This window comes from Amblyomma americanum, chromosome 3 (assembly GCF_052857255.1).
Source record: "Amblyomma americanum isolate KBUSLIRL-KWMA chromosome 3, ASM5285725v1, whole genome shotgun sequence".
NCBI classification, from domain to species: domain Eukaryota; kingdom Metazoa; phylum Arthropoda; class Arachnida; order Ixodida; family Ixodidae; genus Amblyomma; species Amblyomma americanum.
In genome coordinates, this window is record NC_135499.1 from 185,848,778 (window position 1) to 185,876,777 (window position 28,000).

The 28,000-nt window shown below is 46.1% G+C and overlaps 1 protein-coding gene across 1 annotated transcript; it reads left to right on the forward strand.

Annotated features, from left to right (window-relative positions):
• The first annotated feature begins 1 nt into the window (after position 1).
• Positions 2-28,000, forward strand: LOC144125629 (survival motor neuron protein-like). The gene is made up of 8 exons (XM_077659196.1): positions 2-227; positions 342-413; positions 485-550; positions 10,000-10,200; positions 20,658-20,717; positions 23,054-23,119; positions 25,623-25,742; positions 27,856-28,000. Exons 1-8 carry the CDS (start codon positions 192-194, stop codon positions 27,901-27,903), a joined length of 669 nt encoding a protein of 222 aa, XP_077515322.1. The 5' UTR covers positions 2-191; the 3' UTR covers positions 27,904-28,000.

Genomic DNA, 28,000 nt, shown 5'->3' on the forward strand with positions numbered 1-28,000 from the left:
CGGTGGCTACAATGGGTGAGCGAGCGTCGTCGCAGGCATCTTTCTAGAGGAGGCGTGGGTTGCTGCGTTCATTTTCGTTCGGTTATTTTTTTTTTCCAGCTTGTAGTTCGAGTGTTGTGAGTCTGCATTACACATTTGGCAAGACTTTAAAGAGCATTCTTTTGTGCCATCCACGGAACTGAGCTGCGGCGATGGAAAAGGGAGCTGTGTTGTGGAGACGCAACGAGGTACAGACGCGCCAACTTTGGTTGCTTTATCGCCTCAGTTGCTTTGAAGGCGGGTGACATGTAGCCAATTTTCTGCTGGGATTTTGTTTTCTTGAAACTCTCTTGCATCTCAAGCCTGTTGACGAGGACATCTGGGACGACAGCGATTTGATTGCAGCGTACGATCGGGCTCATGAGCAGATTAAGGTAGGTGCGTGACGCTCTCTGGACCGTCGTTCGTATATTGACCTTGTCTCTGTCTTTTCGTGTATTTGCAGAAAGAAATCGAAAGACGCAACCGCGCGTCGTCGGAAAACTCCTCGTCAGGGCAGGAACCTCCAACTGTAAGTACAAGTGTTCTGTGTTCGCTACACATGAAAGCTAGCATGCTAATGGGACATGTAGCGACCTCCCGTGGTGTAGTGTGTAGATGCTTATTGCGCTTACTGCGCGGCCCGAGATCCTCAGCTTCCGGGATTTGTTTCAACTGTGTCATTATGCTCCGGTCCCCTCACCTTCCGGATTAAAAAAAAAAAGAGCCCTTGCATTGCAATGCGATGACAGTTGCCCAAATTTTTTAGATCATCCCATGGCAAAGATCATCCCATGTTTGCCACACGCAATCTGCAGTGCAGGTAGTCACCGCCTGGTTATGGCCAGTCCACCTGTGCATAGAGCTATTATACCAACTGTTATACCTTGTGGGTATGTGCCATTTTATGAGGCCAACAACAACGACACTAGCAGACAATACGACGTCACTACACAGTATGTACGGAGCCTTGTCTGCGCAGCTGTTGTTGTTGTTCCTCTCACAAAATGGCACATACCCACAAGGGGGATTGGCCATACCCAGGCGGTGACTATTTAAATTTCAGATTGCATATGGCAAGCATTGGATGACCTAACAAAAATTGTGTAACTCTGTTTCCGTAGCAGAGGAGGTGGCAGGAAGTTAGGGCGACCTAAAACAAACTGAAAATTAGGTAAGGGAATCAGTATAAAAAAAAAGAGATTGAGAGAGAGAGAGAGAGTAGGAATTGCAAAAAGTAGTTACCCAAATACGGAAGCTTATGATGGTAGACGTTTTGATTCTAGGAGATAATTTTGAACGGCAGTGCAAACATTCCCATTGGTATGGCCAAGCATAGAAGTGCCATGAAACAGAACAACCGCAGAAGGCAGACGCAAATTGAGATTCTGCATTGGGACCTCTAATAGTCGCCTCCGGATCGATCAGTAGTGCAGCTCTGGGTCGTGCCGTTGCACTAGCGTCGCCAATGCTGCGCTTCATTCCGATGCGCGTTTGTGTGCTCTGAGCCCACGTTATACCATAATTGGTGAGGGAGGGGGGTGGAAACCTGCACCAGGCAGCCGACTTTGCAGTGACCACTTTACCGAATTACGTTTTGATTAATCGGGGGCGAGGGCTCGGCTTTTATCTGGTGAAGTGCTGACGGTGTTCTGGTTCACATAGCCCCTCCAAATGTTTGGTACTGCTTTTCCAAAGAGTGTATCAAGTGTACTGTTTCGTATTATACCAAATTATGCTTGGTGCAGTTGACTTCTGAGAGAGAGAGAGAAAACTTCATTGTCAGGAAGATGGTGATCTTCTTGGGTTAATTGCTTCAGCCGCTCCATGTGGCCAGCAGTTTGTCTGTCGGCGACTGCCTGCGCTCTTGCCGTGGCCCGGGACTGAACGCCCGGGTCCGGGCTGGCGAGAACAGCTTCCCATTTTTCAAGCGTGGGAGATGACTAGATCTGCCAGAGGCGGATCCTCCGTGCAGTTCTATCTAAGGTGGCAGGCTCGCCGCACAGCTGACAATACAGATTTACCAAATCGGGAAAGATATTGGAATACGTCCACTGGTTTGGCTGCGACCGCGTTTGCAGCCGCGCTTCCATGTGGTAGCCTGTTCGCGGCTGAGCGAAACGTGCAGAGGAGGCAGACTCGCTCTAAGCTCTCTGTAATCGTCGGTTATGGTGTGATATGTAATTAGCGTCTCACCCCGGGGGACATCCGGGTCTGAGACACCCTCACCGGCTCGGCTGACAAAACCTCGAGCATACTAGTGAGCGGGGAATACCCGCGTGGGCCGGGACCCACACTAGATCCACTTCCTTCTTATCTTTTGGCATCGCACGAAGAATTTTCTATGCTGTGGCAGAGATACGTCCCCTCGCGAGGTTGCAAAGGGCTGTTTTGGAATCACTGAGTATTGTGCTGTTACCTTCCTGAACGATCCCTAGTGCTATTGCAGCCTCTTCAGCCTCTCCCTTCCACTCGGTCCTTAACCACCGTAGCCGCTACCCTGCTGGAGATGCTTACTACACTCACAGCGAAAGCGTCTTTGCTTGTAATCTTATAATATGCCGCATCAACTTACGCAGCACTATCGTCCCCTCTATACTTTTTGCTTAATGTCTTTGCCCTGGCCCTCCTTTCGTGACTGTCTGCTTGCATGTTCTTGGGGATGAATTTAACCCAAATGTGTTCGCACATCTCTGACTTGTGACAGCGCTTGTCCACCGTACCTCTTTCTCGTCCACAATTTCTTGTGCTGTTTACCTCTAAATATGCTAATGACTAGTGCAAAAATTGTTTTCTGCAGTTCTTGTAGGTGCAGCTGTATAAACGTGGCTGTCCCAGGTGAAAATTTCTAACTGGTTTCCAACTGGTTTCCAACTGGTCCCAGTTCATCTGGTTTAAGGAACAGATTTCCAGTTGCAACTGGGACCAGTTGCATCTGGAACCAGGTGCAACCCCAGATGCAACTGGAGCCCATTTCAATCCCAGATGCATCTGGGACCCGTTGCAATCCCAGATGCGGCGGGGCCTAATGCGACCCAGTCACAGACGCCTCCACGGGAGTGTCGGGACGTCCAAGCACTCTAGCTAGCTCCAATACATTTGAGTAAGCGAGTATACATGGTCGTCACTGGATCCCAAAACACTGAAGATGAGCTTTGAGTGCATCAATGTTTATTGCCCTTTGCACCTTCACTGAATCTTGAATCTTCTCGCTGAGCCCGTTCGTCATGTTTTAAGACAGCTGCGGTGGCATTAATACTTTTCTTCCGAGCCCAATAGGTCGGGGCTGCTACAAAACAAAACATAATAGTTCATTTTTATTGGGGACAAACAAGAGAATCGCACACAGCAAGTACAAATAAAATTTATGCTGTCTTTACCCACGCATGTCTATGAGGCGTCCAGGGGTGCTCTCTGCAGCATTAAGATGCAATCGTGCTGAGCGGAGTTTACTTCCACATGCATTTCGGCACACGATCCGAATGCATGCCCACTTCTTGTATAGTAGAGAGCAGTTGCATACATCACCAACCTTTCTTTCAATGAACAGCGAGTTTGGCAAAACAGCCAAACTAGTGAGCGTAAAAATATAATGTGCCGCTAAATGCGTTATAATTTTTTCATTACGAATGCAAAAATAGCATAAAATACACTTAAATGAGCGAACTGAGTACACACCTGGAAAGGGCAGGATTCCAGCCGGTGAAAACACTTGTAGTCCTAATTGGTATTGATGGGTCCACTTCGCCGAGTAGTAAAGGCAAGCAAACTGTCTTCCTTCAGCCCCATCAAGGAAAGAACTGTTGAACAATCTCGCCAACAATAGTATGTGAAAAATTAATTCTATGTCGAGGTTCTTCAAACACAATGTTCCCGCGGAACACGATGAGAAATTGCACACGCCATCCGCGCGACCATTGCCGTAATGGCTACCCTAGCACGGACAGCGTGTGCGAAACTGACGCTTGTTTTGCATTGGCAACTTTTTTTACTTACTACTCTATTTTCACTAGCATAAAAAAAAAGGTAATAATTTTTAAATTATAACAAATTACTTTTCTCATAGCAGTAATCGCTATGCATAGTTTGTGCTGTTATTGATAGAATATGTTACGAATGTCAACGCGATGGCGGCGTAGAGAATGACACCCGCACCCGGTCCGCTGATGGCTGAAGTCACGGCATGTCACGGTAGTCACGGCCTTGGAAGTTCGTTTTGGGGTGGTTCAGCAATTATAAATAAATAAATAAATAAATATAATGTTACCATGCCCTAAACGCCTATGTCACAACGGGTTGAGACAGAAAGAGAACGGGCTTAATAAAAGCAAAAAAAATTGAACAGTAATGCGTGCACACGATATGTTTGCAGCATATGCGTGTCGACACATGCTATAACAATTTTGAGGGAAGTGGTGTTATTCGCCAGGAGAGCGCTTACAGGCGTTTTCTCATGCAGTGCACACAATGCAATCGGAATGATGTTCGCCGATAAGCCAGCTTCCATCTAATTTCGCATTACGTTCACGTGAACAGCACAAAAAACTGTGGATGAAAAGACGAAAAACGTGACTTCTTGCTTTGAAATACACAGCAGACACCAGACTTGCGGAACAAGCCATCCAACTCCCGGTGGCTTCACTCTCGCTCTCCTCGGAAAGCGGGAATGCAGCCTCCAGCCACCTAATGGAGATCAGTGGTTTCTGTCTCCAGTGCCACCAGATAGAGAGGGCAAAACGATTTTCTAGGACACCCGAACTGCGGGCTATGAACCTCTCTGGGCTACGTGCACAACATCTAGCAATATTGCCTGGTTCGAGAAAGGTCGGGTATGAGCATGGGTGGCCAAACTGATAGCATTAGTCTTTTCATGGCGCGCTAGCTGCCGCGGCTTTGCCACCTGCTTTTGTCACCAGAAGTGCTGTCATGACCATGACGCAATAAAATCTTGAATACCAGGGCTTCCTGGTAGGAAAAAGGATAGAAGGAAGGCAGTGATCGTGCACGCAGCTGCATAGTTTTCTTTCACAGCCAGCATTGCAGTCGGGGTTTCTGGTGGCGAAGCTATGCCGGCCAGCAAGCCGCAAAAAGACGGGCCATGCTATCAGTTTGGTCGGGGCATGCTCACACACCGCCCATCTCAAACCAGGTGTTATCGGAAGATGTCATGCTCATAGCCCAGAGTGGCCTAATGCACGTAGTTCATGCGCTCTAAACAAGCTGTACCCATCGGTGGTACAGAGGGTACAAGCTTTCCCGTAGTCTAGTGCTGGTTTTTTTGGGGGGGTAAAATGGTTTGGAAATGGGTGTTTAACCCCACTTTGAGTAAGCAAAAACACCTTGTGCTATGGTGCTCTTTGGCCACAGATGCCCTTGCACCATAAAAATCCATAATCATCATCTTTTGATGTGGCCTATGCTTGGAGCGATTTTCATTTTGGGTAGTGTGGGCAGACCTAAGCTGTTTCTATGTATGGGTAGTGTGGGCAGACCTAAGCTGTTTCTATGTATGTTGGAAAAATTATAAGGTTATCGTTTACAAGCTTCCAGCAGTCATTTTTATACGCAGTTTCACTACTTTCTTTCTTCTCCATGCAAGGATATCTTTTCAGTATCAGTTGAAATACTTAGCAGTGTAGATTAAGAATAAAAAAAGTTTCTTTTAGTGAACAAAGGTGCAGCTGTCAGGACAATCATATCAAAGCCGCCGCGGTGGTTCAATGATTATGGCACTCGGCTGCTGGCCCAAAAGGCGCGGGTTCGATCCCGGCCGCAACGGTCAAATTTCAATGGAGGCAAAATTCTAGAGGCCTGTGTACTGTGCGATGTCAGTGCATGTTAAAGAACCCTAGGTGGTCGAAATTTCCGGAGCTCTTCACTACAGCGTCCCTCATAGCCTGAGTCGCTTTAGGATCTTAATCCACAGTAAACCAAACCTAAACCAAACCAGAAAAAGTAAGAGGACAATTTTTCTGTGCACAGCATGTGGTGTGCCATCAAGACAAATGCTTCTAAACACTATTGTGCTATTGAAAGATCAGCCTGCGAATGGGATGGCTGCACATTAGTCAGGATGGGGTGCAAAGCTGCAAGTGTGTGTAACAGCACCATGAGCACCAGCAGAATGCTTGTAGAGCTATCCACCACACCATTCATTGTGCTCGGGACATACGTTGCTGCAGTATGTAAAAGTTCCTGGTCCAGATGTACTGAAGTCCTATATTATGTGACATTTATGAGAAGCTGCATTGCATAAGAAGGTATGCTCAGTCTTCTGTAGCGTAGACTACACTGGGCTAGTCAGGGGCGGATTTTGGGAGTTGCACAGAGTAGGTGGAATGCATAGGGCATAAAAGGGCATAAAAGCAGAAGCAAAGGTAACAGTGTTGAAGCTGACCATTAGGTGTCTTAGTGATTGAGATTACATTGTGTAAATTTGCAAACAGAACTTATCTGATTATTGCTACCTGTCAACTGACAGAGCAAGGAGCCAATATTTGAATAGAAATGTAAAAGAGCAACATTTATCAAGTAATAAATAAAAAGTAATAAAGAAAACAAATAAGAGAATTGTGTTAAGCCGGATACTTGGGCAAGTTGGTACATCTTAAATAGGGAAAAACATCGCAGAAACACAAGACGATGAAAGAACTCAACAGCATAACTTGCTGACTATCAGCTCGATTTTATACCGCCAGAAGCGAAACATATAGCCGGAAAAACATCTAAACAGCAAAAATACAAACACTATAAATAACCTGATAGAGAAGGTGCAATCACCGCAGGTGCTTTGCATTAGTCAAACAGATAGGTAACTTATTTCCTTTTCAAGCAGTCTAACAGATTGCTTGCTGACGCAACTCTGGCCTCTGTGCTGAATGGTTAGAGCTTTGAAGATTTCCCTGGCTTTCTTCATTTTGTATTTCTTCAGGATGTGTGTGCTATCCAGGAGAGGAGTGCAGTTTTTTGAAAGACATTTCTTGCATTGCATGGCTAGATTGCTGCCTGTGACTTTTTTGCAATCTGACTGTTCTGCAACAGGTCAAGAGAGAGGCCATCAGGATGTGCCAAAGCGCAGGCTTATCGCAAGTTGTAGCACTGATGAAGAAGCAGAAAGACCTCTGCCTGACGGTTTTTTTTTCATGGTAAAGACACATAAAGAAGGATCAGCTTTCCATGTCATCATCTCCGAAAAGTCCACCTGACCACAGCCTTTGGGCCAGTATCTGCAAATAGCCCTGTCTAGTCTGAAGCTTGAGGACCCTTTCTGGGCGAGGCATCCTGCAGAGGTATCAGCATACCGCAGTAAGCTTGAGGATCACTGTGGCATGCGAGTGCCTTTTAAAGTGAAAGCTTTTGGTGTGTTTCATATGGCCTTGAACTAAGGAGCGGATTTGGTGGCAGTACTCCCAAATATGTTCACCAAAATTCTGAGCAACCATACATCATACAGTATTCTGGGTGGTGTCATAGCATTTCTCTTTGCATATAGCTTACATGTTTTAGTCAAGTTGCAGGCTAGCCTGCAACAGGGGTTCAGACCAGTGACGTATGCACCTTAAATTGTATGCTTTCTGAGTCTTGCGACAGGGGTTTTGGCCAATGAAAAATATGCACCTTCAGTTGCATGCTTTAAGGCAGGTAGAGACGTCCACCCAGATGAGGTCTGACAGCTACTGCATCCTTTCCTTTCTTCAAAACACATTCTTTCACATTCCTCCAGGTCAGCAGACTTAAGTGCCCTCAGAATTTTTTTGCTTGACATCAAGGACATATTTTTCCTTACCTCACGCTGCGATTATAGAAGCTATGAGTGAAGGCATTGAGGGTTTTGGGGATGTGTGCTTCCAGAATATGTGTGGGGTCAGCATGGATAGGTTTCTGGCCATACTTAGCTGCTACATTCGCTCCTTGATAGTGGAATTCAGCAATGAGCATTTTGCGCAGAAAGAAGGCATATGCTTCGGATCATGCTTGGCACCCATCCTGAGTGATCTTCTGTTGGTATGGCATGACCAACAACTAGAAGAAGCCCTTCAGGCTCATAGTGTCGTCAAAGCTTTCCACTACATTGGTGACTTCTTGATCCTGTTTGAGTGTGAAGGAGACACGGATGGACAATCCTCGATCATCACCGATTTATGCGAATCAGTCCTGAAAGACTTCCAAGTTGACAAAGGAGGTGCCTTCAAACAAGACGTTGCACTTCCTAGACATGAAGGCTAGGCTCACAATGCACCACGTGTGCTGGAAATATGCTGCACGATCAAAAATGAAATTCCTCCCATACTCCTCGGCACATTCAAAGTCTGTGAAGCGTGGGATAGTAAAGGTGGCGGTTCAAGAACGCATTTGGGAGGTTGTGTCTACATGAAACAGTTGCAAGTGTGCAGTTGCAGGTGGAAAGACTACTGGATGCAGGTTTCCCTAGCTTCATGCCCTTGGCTGTGGCGGAGTGCCTCCTGAAAGCAGTGTGGAATCTGAAGACGGCTGAGCGACTTGATCCCCAACCGTCTAAGACAGCAGTCATACCATACATTCATAAACTGTCGCATTGAATCAGGAAATGTGCAGTATGTGCTGGCATTTGAGTGCTTTTTTCTGCGCCAAACAAGCTCAGTGCCTTGTGCCGCACCACTACAAGACCCATTTGACACCAAAATCGTTACACTGGCTTGTCAGCGCAGTGTGGTGTACGATATGCCACTATCATGGGGGAAAATCTATGTCGGGCAGACGGTTCGCTGCCTAAATACTCGACTAAGCAGACTGCAAAAAAGCGGGCACGGCCAGCGATCTAGTTGTGCATTGCAAGAAATGCCCTTCAAAGAACTGCACCCCTCTCCTGGATAGCACGCACATCCTAAGGAAATACAGAACAAAGAAAGCCAGGGAGATCTTTGAAGCTCTAATCATTCAACGGAGAGGGCAGAGTTGCATCAGCAAGCTAACTGTTAGACTGCTTGAAAAGAAAATAAGTTATCTATCCGTTTGACTTGTGCAAAGCACCTCTAATGATTGTACCTTATGTATCAGGATTATTTATGTTTGTGTTTTTGCTGCTTAGATGTTTTTTCAGCTATATATTTCGCCTATGGCAGAATAAAAGTGAGCTGATAGTCAGCGCGCCGCTGTGTTCATTCTTCATCCTGTGTTTCTGTGCTGTTTTTCTTTCTTTAGGAGGATGGTATAGGTTCTGATCTACCTGAAGAAAGGGCTTTTACAGGTTACATTATGCCATGAAGTTAAAGAGGCTCTGAAGGGGGCTCTCAAAGAGGTGCGGTATTCCTGGGAACTTAAAGGACTCCGCTTTGCAAATGTTCTCCAGCAAGAATTTTTTCATGCGTCTGGTAGAAGCTTAGTTATCTGTAGTCAACATTTGAATATCAGCATCTTAGCGCCTTTCCTTCTGCTCTCATCACATTTTGCATGCTCCTAGGTGTGCGCTTCTTGCATGGGAATTCCCTGGGGGGGGGGGGGTTCCTGACCCACCGGAACAACTCTGCTGACTGGCCGTGGCCATGGTAGCTGCATGATGCCTAAAAGAATCTAACCAATAGCCATCTCTGAACAGAATTACACAGGAGCATGCGACAGAGGAGGGTGCGAATGAAAAAGTCGCTGGAAAGGACTCGCCAACTTTTGCGTGCGATTGTGAGTTTTCTGCCGTGCGTATTTATTTGGCTCAGGTGTTCATGATGACAAAATCTAATGATTGAGTGATTATTCACTCTACTCAGAAGCTGTTTCAGAGCCACTTTAAGGTTCCAGTCACCTGCTGCTTTACAGGCTCCCTTAACAACCCTTCCACCCTTGTTGTGTGGCATTATGCCTCTGGGAAGGAATGGTTACCTGACCTAACTGTTTGAACTGGTCTTGTGCGTACACTGACTTTCATCTGTCTGGTTTTTGTGCAATGGAGAGTTGTTAGTTGCACTGAAACAGCATTTGCACTTACTTTTACTTTGGGTTTTGCTTCAGGGCTGGAAACAGGGAGACTACTGCATTGCAATTTTCTCGGGAGACTGTCTTCCATACGAAGCCAAGATCAAGTGCATCAGAGGGAAGTACTGCATTGTGCACTACATAGGTTATGGTAATGAGGAGCGTGTCCTCTTGTCAGACCTGCACCCGTCGGAAGGCAAGAAGGCCAGGCAAGCTCAGCAAGCTCGAGCAGGAAGTGTGAGTGTTCTCAGTTTGCATTGCTCTCTCAACATTAGCAGTTAACGTCAGCCTCTTTGTGGATGTTAATTGCCGCTACCCTAGTTTGACAGTGATTCCAGGCTCGGTTCCCGGTCCAGTATGAATCTTTGTTCAACTCAGAAGGTTTGAGAAAGCTCCATGTCTTTCCTGTATAACTTTACAGCAGTACTAAAGTGGATGTTAATTGTAATTTTTCTCTTAGGGACTGCCATGTATACTTGCTTAATGTCTATGTGTACTGCAGGCAGCTTCTAGCTCTTTTCCTTATGTATCTGTGACTACGAATATATTGAGTCAAACAAAAATTGGCATCTGGCTGATCGTGCATCTGGCTGATCGTAATATTAATATGGTAGCATTAAGGTCCCCGCTCTGCAGAAAAGCCGGAGGCTTTGTGAGCGAAAAATCCCAGGAGAAGCAAGTGCTCCTATATATGCTCCCACAGGGAGCAGAGTTGTGCGACTGTTTTCCCACAGCCGCTTGTAACACTATTCGCGGAGCGGCTATCACATGGTTCCGCTGTACCAATGTACAAGCCGGAGGGGGGCCAGCCGCTCCCATCAGGAGCGCAGTCTGCTTTGTTACCCGACAGAGGATATTTTGTATTATATAGCCACCGTGAGGAGGAGGAGGGGTGCCACAAAACTCGTTCCTGCCACGGGACAAGCGGCTTTCCCACAGAGTATGGAGCATAATGGCGAACCTTCACGCAACCTTGCTCCCTGCGGGAGCATGTACAAGGGCACTAGGAGAAGCAGCCTCGGTGGGCCACTAAGTTACGTGACCTTGTGCCGTTATCCCAACCTGCCCACCGGATTGTGAGCAAACTGACCACCGTGGTATGTGCCAGTTAAATCAATGATTGGTTGCAAGAGGTTTCTCGGGAAGAGCAGCCTGGGTTGCACAATCCCCCGCAGTAGCAGCACCTACCATCACAGGGCAGTGGCGCATCGTTTAACCACTGTGCCATGAGCGGTATGAGGACTCCTCAGGGATTTGTGAATGTAAAGTCAAGAATGACTCATTCCGCATATATGGGCATTAACTCAACAATATCACGTCTTACCCTTGAGGCGAACCATTAGTGTGCTGTGCAGTTTTTTGTGCTTCTTGTCACTATCCACTGTCAGAACCTATCACAGCCTGCTTAACTCTTTCACACTGCATGTGCACAATTGTGTACGAAGCGAACTCGCAGCTTTTTCTGAGGGTGGGCAGCACCCAGCAGTGATTGCTTTGTTTCAGGTGAATTTTGCATCCTTTATCTCGCAAATAAGCTGGTTCATTGTGCCATATAGCAAATGTAATAAATAGTATTCCACAAAACAGTGAGGAGGGTGGCATGTTGTCCGCCATTTTTGTGCAGACATATTTTGCCACTAGTAATAATATTGTCACGGAAACGGGTCTAAAATGTAAGACGCAGAGTCGCCAGCTGCTTTTACTGTGTGGCACAGGTCCAGAGAGCTCGCGAGAGTCTCCACCTTCATCGTCTTTCAGGCGCCACCTGAAACCACAGTGGCATTATTTCCCCTCTAAAAAAAGACGAAAAAAAAACCTATGTCCACAGAAAGTAATGTTCCGGATGTGAAGTAATCTCTTCAGCGGGTGAAGTAGGGCTTCATGCGAAGTACATGCACTAAGTCACACAGGCGCTGACGTCTGGAACTCGGCACAGTACCGTCTGGAACAACCTCGTAGGTAACATCTGATATGCGGCGCAACACTCGGTAGGGACCAAAGTAACGGCTCATAAGTTATAAGTTTTTCAGATAAACCTGGGCAGCGGACCGGTGTCCACACCCAGACTTGGTCACCAGGCTGGAATGCGACGTAGCAGTGTCGGGCGTTGTACCGGCTTGCATCTATGGCTTGCTGTTGAGTAATCTGGGTACGGGCGGGTTGGCGAGCTTCCTCAGCGTAGCTGGCAAATTCTTCTGCATCAGGTGTAAGGACCTGGTCGTCAGCCACTCAGGGTAGCATAGCGTCGAGCATGGTCTGCACATCGCATCCGTATACTAGGCGAAAAGGACTGAGTTGAGTCGTTTCCTAGACAGCCGTATTGTATGCGAATGTGACATAAGGCAGAATCTCGTCCCACGTTTTATGCCGCACATCTACGTACATGGCGAGCATGTCCGCTATTGTTTTGTTTAGGCGCTCGGTAAGGCCATTAGACTGGGGATGGTAGGCAGTAGTCTTGTGGTGACGTGTGTGGCTTAGCTGGAGAACTTCTTCAAGAAGCCGCACTGTAAATGCCTTGCCACGATTAGTGATCATGTATGAAGGAGTGCCATGTCGTAGAACAATCTGGTTCATAAAGAATTGCGGCACCGTCATGGTTTCGGCTTAACGTGTTAGATAGTCAGTGGCCACAATAATCCACTTATTGCCAGCTGACGATAGAGGAAAAGGGCTGAGAAAGTCCATACCGATTTGGTCAAACGGTACTAACGGTGGTGGGATAGGCTGGAGGAAACCCGCTGGCTTGAAAGGGGGTGTCTTCCGTCCCTGGCACTCGCGGCACCCTCTAACATATCGATGAACGGTGGCAACAAGTTTGGGCCAGTAGTTCGCCTGGCGCACTCTGTGTAGAGTGCGTGCAAAGCCCAGGTGTCCAGAAGTGGGCTCATCGTGGCAAGCCAGAAGGATTTCGTTGCGGAGATTGGCAGGGACGGCCAGAAGATAGGCTCGGTCACTGTTGCCAGCGCTTTTCTTATAGAGTATGCCGTCACGCGTACAGAAGGAGGAGAGGTTCTTAGTGAAAAGGTGGGGCACAGTAGAATCGAGGCCCTCCAGATGCTCGATCACAAGTTTGAGGTCTGCATCAGCATGTTGCCGGGCCTTTAAATCAGAGATACTGATGATACCATGAAAATGGCTGTCATCGTCCGTGCTGTTATGCGCCGACTCTACAGGTGCACGCGACAGTGTGTCAGCATCTTCGTATTTCTCGCCAGATTAATAAACGATGGAGTAATAGAATTCCTGCATACGGAGGCTCCACCGTGCAAGACGTTCTGATGGGTCGCGGAGACTAGCCAGCCAACACAGCTAATGATGGTCCATGACAACTTTAAATGCGGGGCCGCAGAGGTAGGGCCGAAATTTCATCGTTGCCCAAACGACCGCGAGGCCCTCCTTTCCGGAAACTGAGTAGTTCTCTTCAGCCCGAGAAAGGGTATGGCTTGCATAAGCAATCACTTTTTCCACGCCTTGCTCGTTTTGGACGAGAACAACACCGAGCCCAGCGTTGCTGGCGTCGGTGTGAATTTTGGTGGCGGCATCTTCATCAAAGTGTGCAAGAGCAGGGGGGTTGTGCAGATGTTGGTGCAGCTCGGTGAATGCTTCTTGCTGCTCGGCAGACCAGATGAACGGGACGTCATCACGAGTCAGACGCGTCAGGGGTGCGGCAAGCTTGGAAAAATCCGCAATGAAACAACGATAGTAGGCGCAAAGGCCCAAAAAACGTCGGGCTGCTTTCTTCGTGGTAGGAATGGGGAAGTTGGCTACAGCGGTGGTCTTGTCAGGATAGGGTTAACACCATCAGCGCTAACAACGTGGCCAAGAAATTTCAACTGCTGATAGTCAAGTGGCATTTCTCTGGCTTGAGTGTCAAATCCGCTGAACGGAGAGCATCCAGTACTGTTTGCAGCCGATCAAGATGCTGGTCAAATGTTTCTGAAAACACGATGACGTCGTCCAAATAAACCAAAGAGGTTTGTCATTTCAGGCCGGCAATTATGGTGTCCATCATTCGCTGAAACGTTGCAGGCGCTGAACACAGACCGAAAGGCAACACCTTAAGTTCATATAAGCCATCGAGTGTGATGAAAGCAGTTTTCTCCCGGTCTCGCTCGTCGACCTCGATCTGCCAGTAACCGCTTTACTGCTTTTTAAATCGATAGAGGAAAAGAACCTGGCGTTGCAAAGCTGGTCGAGTGAGTCGTCAATACGGGGTAGTGCATATACATCTTTTTTTGTGATGTCATTCAGTTTCCTGCAATCAACACAAAAGTGTAGCGTGCCATTATCCTTCTTAACCAGCGCAACCGGCGACCACCATGGACTCTTAGACTGCTGAATAACATCATCATTAAGCATTTCCTGGACCTGTGTGCGGATTGCCTCACGTTTTTTGACTGAAATGCGGTACGGCTGCTCTCGAACAGGTTGATGATCGTCAGACGCTGGGATGCGATGCTTGGTGACAGAGGTTTGCCGGACTTTCGATGATGAGGCGAAGCACCAGGCGTACTCCAGCAGTAAGGCGCGCTGGTCATGTTGACAGGCCGAAAGGTCAGAGCTAACATGATGCAATCTAGGGAAAGAGCCAGCACAGCTATAACTTCGGACGCGAAGCATTCGGAAACGTCGTTGAACTGTTCAGTGAACACAATGACAGTAGAGCGATAGAAATGGCGAGATTCGCTGGTGAAGTTCGTGACGAGAAGCTCAGTGCAACTGTTTCGGAGAATAATTAAACTTCGAGCTATGCAGATGCCGTGGAAAAATAAAAGTGAACGGTTGCGTTCAGCCACTACCAGCCTGTCAAGTAGCCCGTCACGTATCGAAACGCACTCAGGTGAAACTAGCAGGGTGCATGTACGTTGGCTGTCAGTGGAGCTGGCAACTGCATTATCCGTTGAGAACATGACCATTCGCTGCCAGAGGTCGATGATTGCACCACATTCTCGCAGGAAATCCACACCGAGAATCAAATCACGAGAACATTCCCGGAAAACGACACAGCTGACAACAACCGTAGACGCACGAATTTTGATTCTAGCCGTGCACTGTCCGATAAGGGTAATTACATGCCCACTAGCTGTGCGTATCTGCGCACTAGTCCATGGCGTCATCACCTTCTTAAGAAGCGCAGCCAGCCTCCCACTTAAAACCGAAAAGTCTGCACCGGTGTCTACCAGGCCGCTGACGTTATGACCATCGAGACACACAGGGAGGTCAAGCGATAGCCGGTCTCGTGAATCAGAAGCTGTCGTCGTTGCTCTGAAATCCTTGTGTGCTCTCATAGGGGGGACTTCATCACATCGATCTGAAGCGGCCCTGCCCCCGGAGGTCGCTCTACTCAGTTTTCCTGGCGGAGGCTCAGCGAGCGACCAAGCGGTGCTCGCGGGAAGTCATCGGTTGTTGAACGTGAAGCTCGACATGGGGATGGTGACCTGGATTGCCAGTGAGTCATGGGAAGTCGCTGTTGTGTGATGTAATCTTCAATCGCACGGGGTCGCTGACCGAGCACGGGTCTAGGCACATCGGCAGAAAAACCCTCTAGTCCGAGTTCTCGATACGGACACCACCGAAAAATGTGACCAGGTTCCCCACAGTGGTAGCAAAGGCGCCGGTTGTCAGGGGTTTGCCTGACGTCCGTTCTTTGTAGGGGTGTTCGTGGTGGCCGTACGTACTGCGTTGGCGGCTGCACTGGGGCGTACGACGTTTTTTGCTGGAGGGGCACGTATTGCACTGGCTGCTGGACAGGCATGTACTGCATTGGCGGTGCCTGGGGTAAAGTAGACAACGGAGCTCAAACTGCAGCTGGGCGTCGGAGGACGTCGGCATAAGTCTGACGAGGGTAGTCAGGGGCAAGGAAACTTTGCGCTTCAGCAACATGTATAGACCTCCTGCATGTTTGTAAACAAACGAGGTGGCGCTGCAGTCCCTAGCGAGCTCGTGGTAGGCAAAAGGTCGGGGAGTGGGGTCGCGGATAGATGTTGAGCGCGGGTTTTCAAGGCTTGTAGGCGCGTTTCCAGTTTCTGCGAATCATAGCAATGGTCGATGCTTCCAACTTAGTAATTTGTTGAAGTACACGAGCTCGCGTTGGCCACGTGCGGCCTATAAAGAGAAATAGTTTGCACTGTATTGTATATATGGTTAGTAGTAAACATGTAGAAAGCGTTCCTGCCGTTTATTTATGCGCTAGGCATTGAATAAAACAAGTTTTGACACTCTGCACTAGCCGGAATGATTTTACTTCGGGACAATAGTGAGGGGAAGTGCTGGCCTTGTTTCGTCGGAACAGACATGCGCTCATCGTCTGCTAACATACGTACATGTCGCACTGTGCGAAAAGTGGGGACAGCGTCGTGTCCCTGATCTCCTGTCTCGCTTAGCGCTGTTTTTAGCCGCATGACCACGCACCAGCCAGGCCAACTTGTCCTCTTGTTAAGCTGGTCGATTTGGTGAAAATTGTTGATTTCTAGAATTATTTTCTTTCCTATATCCCTGAAGTCTAGTTTTGTGACGAAAAATTATAGCAAAATATTGAGTACAAATTTATAAATTACGCTTTTTAGAAGTGTGCTCGTCAAAAATTGTGAGGTAATTTCTTTGATTTCAGTGCCGCATTTCTTTAACCAAAGCGAAAGCGAAGATGCCATAAACGAGGGAATAAACTTTAAGGTTCGTTTTGCGACCTCTCACATTTTCTGCGACTGGATCACTCACCTTCGTAATTCACATGAAAATAAAATGATTCCATTTGTCGCAAACTATTCTTGAGACGTTGAGGAGCGTAATAAATCTCTCGATTTTATTCCCTACACGTGCAGTACTGTGTTAGTTATTTCTTGTAAGAAACGTTTTCATGTAACTATGCATGCATAAATACTGATCATATAGAAAAAGAACTAATCGCGTCATCGTACAGAACAGGGCTTTATGTACATGCTGGCATAAAAAAACTGCACTATCTACTCAATTATTTAGACCTTGGGGGGACTTGACGACGGTGTTAATTATAATTACCCAGAACTGCACCAGGTATAGCTATAAATAAAAGGAATTACTGAAACTAGCGTAGGAATTTCATATTTGCGCCAAGTTTAGTTACATATCGCATGCATGAATAACGAAAACACTTTTCATTGCCGCGTCCCCTCTCAATCTCGCCACGTGTCTGTTAGTAGCTCGCCTGCGGCTGCTTCTTTCCAAACAAGCTTCGCGATCATGTACTACCTCATGAAACATGACACATGCATGATACAGTGAAAAAGCATATGGCGTTTAGCACACTTAAGGTACGCTATTCTAAGCACACCAACGCGACCGCGCAAGATTGACACAACTTAACAGACTTCTTTCTACTCGAATGAAATAATTACGTCGTCATATCAAGAAACAGTTTCAAGTAAATATTAAATTTCATAAAACGCGCCATTAAAACATGGTGTGCTATTAACAAAAGAACGCATTCCTTGGGGGCGAGTGAACCTGTCGGCGCCCCGTGCACTCCGGCTCAAGGTGATAAGTACGTGTGCAGCTGCATATGTCTTTTTTTTCCTTGAGCAATTATCAGCCTACTATCCTGAAGTTCAGGTGAATGAACACAGTAACTTGTATGCTATTAAGTGCATTGAGTGGCAGTGCCTATCGACTCCCAGACTTTGCGCTTTACTACAGTGGCCCAATGCCTGCCAGTTTCCGAATGCGGCATTTATGCGCGAGAAACCTATCGAGGTTAATTTAATATTTTTTATGCTACTACGCGGATCCAGCAGTGACGCAGCTAGTCAATACATGCTGCTTCTGCAGTGCACAGGCTTGAAGCAGCCGCCGGTAGCTGCGGCAGCTGCGGTAGGCACGGGCAAGCGGAACCTGTTTTGCCTACCATGTGAAAGTCGCTGCTGACATCAGCGCCACCGCATCTTCGTGATGTCGCGGGGTGAAGGAGGTCCATAGATGGCCGCACGACTTCCTGAACCTCTTCGCGGATGACATGTGCGAGAGAGCCACCCCCTTGTTGGGATGTGCCACAAACCTTCTGGATTTCTTCACGTACAATTGTGCGAATAAGATCACGCAAGAAGTCGGTGATATGTGCGACGGCTGGAAGAGGCTCAGTAGCTGTCGCGGCGAGCACTGGCCTGTCATAGGCAGCCGAGCGTTGGTGCAGAACCTTTTCCATCATGGCCGCCTCTGTAAGAACGCAGCAACAGTAGTGGGTGGGCTGCACACAAGACCAGCAAGAAGCTGTTCCTTAGCCCCATGCATCAGGTGACGCAGTTTTTTATCTTCAGTCATGGCCGGATCAGCACGTCGAAAGAGTTTGGTCATGTCCTCGACATACATCGTAAACAGACTCATTGGGCGTCTGTATTCGGGACTGGAGAGCATACTCTGCTCGTTCGCGCCAATCCAGGCTGGCATACGCCTCGAGGATACGACGACAAAATTCAAGCCAAGATGTCAGTATGCCTTTCCTCATATACCAGGTTCTCATACCAGGTGAAAGCCCGGTCCTTGAGACAAAAGATGACGTTCTGCTTTAAGTGGTCATCCCATTGATTATGGACACGACTCGACTCGTTCAAACTGAGTGAGCCAGTCTTCAGCGTCTTCGTGCGCAGTGCCAAGGAACGACTTCGGCACTCGGGGATTCTGAAGTGTGTAAATCAGCATACCTTGCATTGCTGGAGTGGTGCTTTGCGCGGTTGGCCAGAGTTTCGCTGTCGAGGTGGACTCTAAGGGTGCGTGCTCGGGAGGAAAGCCCAGGTTTTTCCGGCTGACGCGATGCACTGGCATGTCCACAGGCACAAACTCAGTGTCGTTGGTGCGCGGAGGGGTGTGCGACATCGAGAGACCGAACACCTAGCACCTCCACCAAAATTGTCACGAAAACGGGTTTAAAATGGAAGACGCAGAGTCGCCAGCTGCTTTTACTGCATGGCACAGGTCCAGAGAGCGCGCGAGAGTCTCCACCTTCATCGTCTTTCAGGTGCCACCTGAAACCACCAGGTGGCAATATAATTTTTCTTTTGCAATTTCGAGTATGATGTGCATCTTCGAAATAGAAGTTATTTCAACGATCCTTTGGGTGTTTACTTGATAAGTCGTTGCATTTCAATATTGCTCAAATATGATACTTTGTACAAAATTTTGCTTGTCTCTGTAAAAGATCAACTGCTAGTATTTTGCAGTGTACAACTAACAAGTTGTCTTTCTTAATGCCAGAATATACTGTTTAGGCTGATACATATTTCATTTCGATGGAAATAAAAAACGACATGTAGATCTGTTAATGAAAGAGTGATGCCCAAGAGAGATTGTTGAGACAAGCATGTTGAAACCGAGTGCAGTGTTAGCTCGGGTGGTTGAAGTCATCAGTTTACACGATGCAGGAGCTGTGTGTACACCATAAGTTTCAGGAATTTCAGGAATGCATAACAACCAACGCCACCACCAAAATACATCACTATGCCTTATGTCCGAGGTGCCAGCAAAACCGTCGCCCGAATCCTAAATAAATGGGGGTCCCCAGGTTGCGCACAAGCCTACAAACACTGTTGCGCTTTGCCTACCTGGTAAAGACTAGCCACAGAGAGTAAGAGCCCAAGGCATTATCTACACAATTCCTTGTGCCGACTGCGACGCAAGCAACATCAGTGAAACAAAAAATTAAAAAAAAAAGAATTCGGAAAACTAAAAATGACGTCCGCAACTTCGTAAGAGAACGCAGTCCTGTAGCCGAACATTCCGAAGACTTGGACCAGAGAATTAACTTCTACGAGACCAGCATCCTCGGTACCTAAACAAATTACCAAAAATGGCTTTTACTTGAACCCTGGCACATTCAGACTACATCGAACAACATCAAACGCGCAAAGAGAAACCTGCCCGCAGTATATGCACAGGGACTTCTCTCTGCAGCTCAAAGCAGAAAAGTCACCATTGGCCGCCTCCCCACAGTCCAACAACATGACCCACAGCCTTAACCCCACCCTCTACACCCCCTCTCCCGCACCTTTCACATCACAGCTTTCGTTCTTTGACCTCATGCGCCCCTCCATGCTTACTTAAAGACTAAAGGTACTGCTCCCAGTGACCCCTCAAGAAGGAGCCGAGCCGGCTCCGAAACGGGTTTCAAATTGAAGGTTTTGGTTGGAGATGTGTTAGAGTTTATTATTGTGGTAGTCTGCAAATGGAAGCCTATGCCTGCTGGCAAGTAATTAGCAGTTTGAAATTATATTTTGCATCACATGCTAGGTGAACATCTTGGGCCTCGTGGTATTGTTTGTCAGAAACCGCCTGTCATGAGATTGAAACCTGTTGGTTTATTACCTGTATCAGTTATTTGAGAGCTGTTCAGTACCTGGCTCTATCGCTTAAATATGGTCATATTCGGAGAGGTTGCCATAAATTCATGTGGCAGACTTGTTCTACTTGGTGTTTTGCTTCACTACCAGATGCTTGGCCATGCCAAGTTGTATTGCACGTCTTCTTGTGAGACCTTTCTCCACTGCCAAGCTGCCCACAGCAGCATTTGCGCCAACTTCTCCAATTATCAGCTCTCGGGGCATAAACAATGTAATAACTAACAAGAATGAAATCTGTACTTGATAGATCACTGTGTTAATGACTATGGGGCTTCCATTTAAGTTGGGCTGAAAAGTGATATGCTTACGTTCTTAACTTCTTTTCAGAGTGTCCATACAAGCAGCATGACTTCTGGCTCATATCAGTATCACACAAGCATTCCCAATGTAAGTATCCTGTTGAATAGCTTTGAAAATATAGTTTTGTGGAAGTTTGGTACAAGGCCCATTGGAAATAGCAGCAGTATGTCATAGCATTATCTGAAAGGGACGTTGTTGCTCACTAATAGCAGTACCCAGGTAATGCATATATCATTTTGTTCCAAATGTTGCGCACTTTCTACTGTATTAGGCTTATCGAAACCGGTTGAAAATTAGGTTTTTAATCAAATTGTCACGTCTAGTACATAAATTTTGGCTTTCTTTCTGTATTTATAAAAATTCATAACGAAAAAACTTCTACATGCAATTCTTTCACCCTTTTACAGTATTTGCCAACACTTGACGTAGATGATTGAAAAAAAAATCGGCCATCTATCCTGAAAGGTATAGGAAATAATGGTACCTTTGTAATAGATAACATTGTTTTGAGATAATTGAGCCTAGAGTAAATAAAAAAAGTGGCTAAAAGCAATTTTTTATTCACGCAAACACCATCACAGTAACCGGTTTATTAGCCCTCAGTGTCGATTCATGTTTTCGCTTTTCAGCTTGTCACTTTGCCTGCTGGGCCTCTTTTGTGAGCTGTCGTGCAGCTCTGTCTGCAAAGTACATTAGCTCGTGGTGAGCTTCCCTCAGCCACTTGATGGTGTTGCGCCCAGAATTCACTCCACACGACTTCAAAACGTTAGCTTGGAATAAAAAGAATTGAATATAAAGACAGCATCCAGTGCTGTCATCCCTAGGGTCTGAAGACTAACAAACGCATTCTTTGGTACACCTACCCCCCTTTGTCGCAATTTCAACGAGTTCAACACTTCCACCGCACAGCCTCTACGCACAACCCTGTGTAATTACACCACAAATACGTCCATGTACATTAGAGCATACTCGCTGCTGCTCTGAAGCACATCCTCTTCCTGGATGCACACACAAAAACTTGAAAGCTTGATGTGGAGGAACTGACGGGTTCTGCGTTTGGCGTCTCAGTATGGTGCGTGCATCCATTTGCTTTTTCGCGACGAGTGTAATGGTTGCTGTGAAATTCACACTTGTTGAAGACGTTCTTTGCCCTGGGCATCTCATCAACACCAACGAACACAGGCACAAAGCATAATACTTCTAGAAAGGAAAAGCGTGTGAACGCAGATGCTTGATGGTTGCAAAAATGCATGAAAAAATGTGCGGAGCATCTCAGGATTGTCTTGGCTAAAAGAGAAAAGAGGTATACAGTAGTTGCAAGATCATTTTTTCTACTTAGCTGATTCCAGCCAAGCTTTGAAATCTGGTGGTGGAATTTTTTGGCTGTAAAAATTGGGGATAAAAGCGGAGGGTATCCGAAAAAGGGGGCGTGGTCTCTCACTACTTGGTTTCAGAAAAAGTGTTTTTCAGGCCAAAATATGAATTTCTAAGAAAAGTGCGACCATGAAACATGTGCTGAAAGACTTCTCAAATTGCAAAAAAAAAAAACGATTTTTTTTAATTTTTCCTTACCTTGTGCCTTTAAGCATATGAAATTTTTGTTGTTCCTTTGCAGCTTTATATCACTTTAACTTTGTTTTTTATTTTTTCACTTACTGAAATTGTGTGAGTCCGCCTGGCAGGCAGTTCATTTGGTTTTGAAGCTTTTCTGATATACCTCATTTCCGTCAGGTATCCTTAAGGATGCTCAATGCACCTGCATTAACAGCCAAAATATGGAACAGTTTTGATTGATGCAAGTGATAGGTTTTTTTTTACTTTTGTGCAGTATAATCATTCATTGCTGCTGTTAGCTATTGTTACTATGCTTTCTGCAGAACAGCTGAACATTTTCACGGTTACTTTTTCAAGATGCTCAAATCACAGTTAACGATACTGCTGAATCAGCTCTTGTGAGAGGCTACCAAAGGTTTAATACTAGAGTAAAGGTAATGTTCCACATCTGGCTGGTGCAGGGCATGCCTGGAATTCTGCACCCTCTAGAATATGCTATGGTCTGTTGCTGATAGCTGCTTTGCAGTACAGAAGACATGCCCGAGGTTCTCAAGCTTTAAGTGTTCAGGTTTCGGCACATTCTGAATGAATACAGCTAATGGCAACTAGCCTTGCTTCTCCAGTGAATACTGTGTGTCTTGTAAGTGCCCGTAACAAGTGTTTTGAAGAAACTCATTGCTCACGTGCTCATGATGATTTCGTTAGGAGGGTAAATACCAATAGAAATGACAGATGAGAAGTCCATTCTTTTGTACAAGCAAACAAAAGGGCACCGCATTTCTTTGTGCATTATTTGTACCAGCTGCTTCTTTCTGTGCTGCTTTGATTGCAGGTTGTGATATGTTATTACCATGTTCCTTGACTTGCAGCTTCCCGATGAACCACCATGGAGCAGAGCAGACAGTCTCCAACTACCCTTTCCGGACTCAACTCATGTATGATTTGTGTTGAGCTTCATCTTTTTATACATAGTAGTTTTGAACAAATGTGAAATATTTGGTGTGTTTTGTGCACCAAATACCTACGTACCAAACACCATTTTTTTTTTCTAGCATATTCTGGAGGGAGCAGAATTCCTAGCTGATCGAAATTAATCAGGAGCCCCCCTCTACAGTGTTCTCACAGCTCATGTGCAGCTTCCTCATACACCATAATGGAATAAAAGACCACCATCGATTTTTTTTTCTTGCACAACAGGAGAGGGAAACTTCTATGAACCCATCACCAAATTAAGAGAATACGAGGACACATCTTAGTAGCACACCCCGCAGGGGGGCGTCTGCAACTTGCAGACGTTGGTGAGTGGCGACACCACGGGTTCCCAACCATCCGCAGGGACATCCCCGCAGGGGGATGATGGTGAACAGTGCATCACCACGGACCCGAGCACCCTCACTTCGCCGTGCGTGGCATCGCCGTGTCCGGGGAAAAGGGGTTCCTGGTGGTTGAGCCGATGCCGAGCATTGGACCTTTAAGGCCCTTCGGCGGAGGCAACACACCACTTTGGCCCCAGCTTCCTGTAGACGGCACTTCCAACCTGACCCGACCAGGGGAAATCGGCAGTCGCCTTTTCCTGTCCTCCTCCATCTGTTTCTTTCCTATATTCTTTCTGACTACTGTCCTGTCTCCTCATTCGTTTCCCGGTTTTTTTCCTTCCTTCATGGGCAACTAGGGTTAACCCTGTGTGGAGTAGCTACCCTCAGTTGCCCCATTGGTTATAGTTGCGGCGTACAGCTGGCGAGGGCAGGACTTCATTAAAAGTTCCTGTCCCGTCCCCTCGTTGGGCTCCATGGTGGGTGGTTGCCAATGGACCGAATAGACAAGTATTGCATGGCTGCATCTTTTCTTGCAACCGATCGCCCTCTTGAAACGAGGGCGCACCGAAGTCACTTCAGATTTTTTTCAAAAAGAACGCAAACAACTTTTCGAGGTTCCACGTGGTCCACAGTGAGCACACGGACATAACGGCACGACTAGTGTTACCCTTTACCGTTATAAGAACTCTAACTGAAGAAAGCATTGGACAAGGCTACAAAATCAAGAAACTCGCAAATGGCGATCTCCTGTTGGAAGTCCTTTATAATCACCAGTATGAGAAGTTGTCAGGAGTAGCAGGCTTTGGTGACATACCAGTGACAATCAGCCAGCATCGATCATTGAACACTGTTCGCAGAGTAATTTCAGATGATGACTTGAAATTCCTAACAGAAGAAGAACTCCTTGATGGACTTAAAGAGCAAAACGTAACAAATGTCTACAGAATCAAAATAAGGCGAGACAACATCGAAACTCCAACAAAGCACATTGTTCTCACATTTGTCTCTAGCATACTACCCGATTCTGTCGAAGTAGGCTACACAAAGCTCAAACTAGGACCATACATACCAAATCCACGTCGATGCTTCAAATGCCAGAGGTACGGCCATTTTTCGCATAGCTGCCGGGGCAAACAGACCTGCGCGAAATATGCTTCCTACGACCACCCCACTGAAAACTGTGATGTTGAACCTCACCTTTGCATAAACTGTGAGGGCAGCCATCCGGCTTACTCACGGTCTTGCCCAGCCTGGAAAAAAGAAAAAGAAATTATTACACTGAAGGTCAAAGAAAATATATCATTCAGAGAAGCGCGCAAAAGACTTTCATTGCAAAATCCAAGCTACTTCGCCGTGGTGCAGCAGGGAACAGCATCACAGCAGCCTTCGGCACCTGCACAGCTCACACACAATGAGCCTGCAGCAGGGCCATCCGTGCCCCTGGTGGCCGCAGCTAGTTCTGCGCAGCCATAAGAAAAATAGTAAGGGAGAACCTCGTGATGATGTTGTTGTTTTTTTTTTTTTCAACCTCTTTGGCTTTGTTTTTGTATTGTCCTATGTATGTCGCCCCCCCCCCCCCCCCATTCCTCCCCCCCATTACCACCACCACTGATGTAATACCCTGTGAAGGGTCCTTAAGGGATCAATAAATGATGAATGATGAACAGTATTATTTACACAGACTCGCTAAGTGTACTTACAGCCCTCCATTCTTTGTAAAAATATCTTTGTAAAAATCTCCAGAAAATTTTTTATACCTTGAGCTTGGCCTATGATAGCCTGAGTTGCTTATGCGCCATTAAACCCAAAAAAACAACAACAACATCTTAGTAGCATAGGTAGCAAATGACTGTCTAGAAATTGCCTACATTTCAGGTGCCCATTATAGATGAGCAGCAAAGACAAAAAAGAAGACACATAGGCAATAGGTATTGCTGGGCCTCTTTGGGATGGAATAGCCATGTTTGATAAAAAGGCAGCTCCAGTAATTACCATCAGTGCAACCAGACTGACTCCCGAGTGATTTTTGGTTGGACTGGAGAGTGAAGTGCCATAACCATAGCGGTTTTAGTTTGTCAAAAGTGGCATTTGGTCTTCTATGTTTTCTTTGGCCATATTTCAGAGCACACTATCCATGCCTCCATTGCCTTCTCTGTTTTTGGAGAACAGCAAAGAGAGCGATGCACTGTCCTCAATGCTTATGGCTTGGTATATGAGCGGCTACCACACTGGCTACTATCAGGTATCGCCACGTTTCCTACCTATTCGTGTGAGAAATTTTTAATTGGGGCTGTAATTGAGTAAGTGGTTAACATATAACTGAAAATCGGTCACAGACACAATTTGTTTTTGAGGCATACAGGCAGCTAAAACTCAAGCCCTTTCAGGGGAAATGAGTCACTCTGAGAAAAGATGGAAGCCAAGATGGGGCAGCAATAATTTTATGACTCGTTTCTCTTCCTCGGAATTATGTTATCAGTTCAAAATCATTATTGATCTCAAGACTCCTTAAGCTTGGAACTCTGCATATTGTCTCAAGGTCACATGCATTCATGGGTCTGCAACTGTAACCTAAGCATTTAGTGCACAGCACTTTGTGTCTTTATAAAAAAAGTCAACCTTATTTGTTTTTGTTTGTTTGTTTTTTCTTATTATGACTTTACTGACTCATGAATGCCTCCTTTCTGCTTTCTAGTAATAATTATCTTTTTTCTACCATGCTAAATGATCACTGGAGCTAAAGAACATCTTCACTTCATCAAAATATATACAGCGTCATTTTGTCTCCATAATGGAATGTTATACAGCTGTATACATGTTGTTCAAATGTTTAGAGGAATCCCCTAAGGTGGAATAGATTTGTTTGGTTGCGCTTGGGTGGATGCCAAGGAGTACTAATTTCTCCTTTATTATGGATATACATTATAGCATAGTCCCTTCTTTCCTTCTATGGCTGCCATGTTTTGCTCATTTGTTTGTCAAGAAAGGTACAGCCCTTGTGAAAAACAACAAAGCGATTGGGTTTGTTTCTGGGCCATGCTGTTGCTCGGGGGAAATTCTCTTGATAACCTCCCTAAACATTGCCACACGTGCATTACAAACGACAAGGAAAACAAAAACCAGTGTAAACCGCTTTTTGAAAAAACGACCATCCTATTCAGGCACAGGGAGCAACTCACGCGGGAGCTCATGGAAGCCTTTCATATGCGCGTCAGTGGCGATAAGTGCATTAGTCAGACTTCCGTCCGCTTCTCTGATAGGGAGTATCTGTTCCTAACCAAATCATTGGGATTCACGGGGTAACTTGTGGTGTTCATGACGTTTGTTTGTTTTTGTTCTTGTTGGTTTCACTATTTATTCGAGCATTGTCTGGAATAAACCTTCAGTTGTGAGTAGCGCTCGTCTTTGTTTGTCTCGCTTGTCCTCGTTTTTTCCGCGCCAACTTCTTCAGTATGCATTTCAACCAACTAGCCCAACTTTCTGCTCTCCTAACTGTATGGCAAAGTCTCTTGCAGGTGAGAGAAACTCTCTCTGAAGCTTCTAATTTCCATGGGTGCTACAGGAACCTTGTGATACAGCTCAGAAGCAAACCTTTTGGGCTGTATATTTTTGGTTAAGGTCATGCTTCATAGTTGACTTAGCCATCTTAGTCACAGTTATAACTATCCCCACTGATACACTGTTGCAAGGGGTGGTCAGGTGGTGGCAGGAATCCATCTTTGCATCTGCATGTCTGCAGTGCCTTTCTCTTCCTCCTTCTGTCATCTTTCTGTACTCATTGGTCCTCTTCGCACTTAATACTGTTGAGATTGGTTTCCCCAGCTTTATTTTTTTTTTTACACCATTCTGTGTCCCCCTTCATTGAGGCAACTAATTTTAGTGCGGCTGTTTACCTCCTCACTTGTATAACACGTTTTGTTGCCAAATGTCAGTCCACTTTGTCAACAAAGAGATTAATTGCAAGGGTCTCATGGCAAATGACATCTGCAGCAAACAGTAGGCTATGTATATATAGCCAGGAGGAAATGTGTAAACAAGAATTGAAACCCTGTAAGAGTGAATGTGTACGTAGTATTGGAATACTAAGAACACTAGCACAGAATGAATTTGTAAGAAAGAGTACACACTGTTATGTCGTTATATCCTAACACAATGTGTTAGCAAATGGCCATTAGTTTTGCTCTGCCTGAGTGACCGCAGTGCACTGATTGTCGAAGCTGTGAACTTACCAGGTAAGACTGTGTGAAGTATGCCAAGCTTCATCAACCACTTGATTGATCCGACTGTTTCTTGTGAGCAATGTGTTCTAGACTTTCTTGCTTAATTATTAATCTCATTTTATATTGTATTTGCAGGCATTGCAGCAGTCACAACAGGTAGAGAAATGCTGCGATCACAAGTAGAAAGCCATTCCCGGAAATACTACAGCCTTTCTTCGCTTTATTTTTCTCTGGTACAGTGATTGTGTTTTCATTGTAAACAAGTAAAATATCAAACTAA

Excerpts from the sequence above, each read along its gene's own strand:
- LOC144125629 (XM_077659196.1), top strand. The coding sequence starts at position 192 with ATGGAAAAGGGAGCTGTGTTGTGGAGACGCAACGAG. Across the intron at positions 551-9,999 it reads CAGGGCAGGAACCTCCAACT|GGCTGGAAACAGGGAGACTA; the intron begins GTAAGTACAAGT and ends GTTTTGCTTCAG. Across the intron at positions 25,743-27,855 it reads ACCACACTGGCTACTATCAG|GCATTGCAGCAGTCACAACA; the intron begins GTATCGCCACGT and ends TTGTATTTGCAG.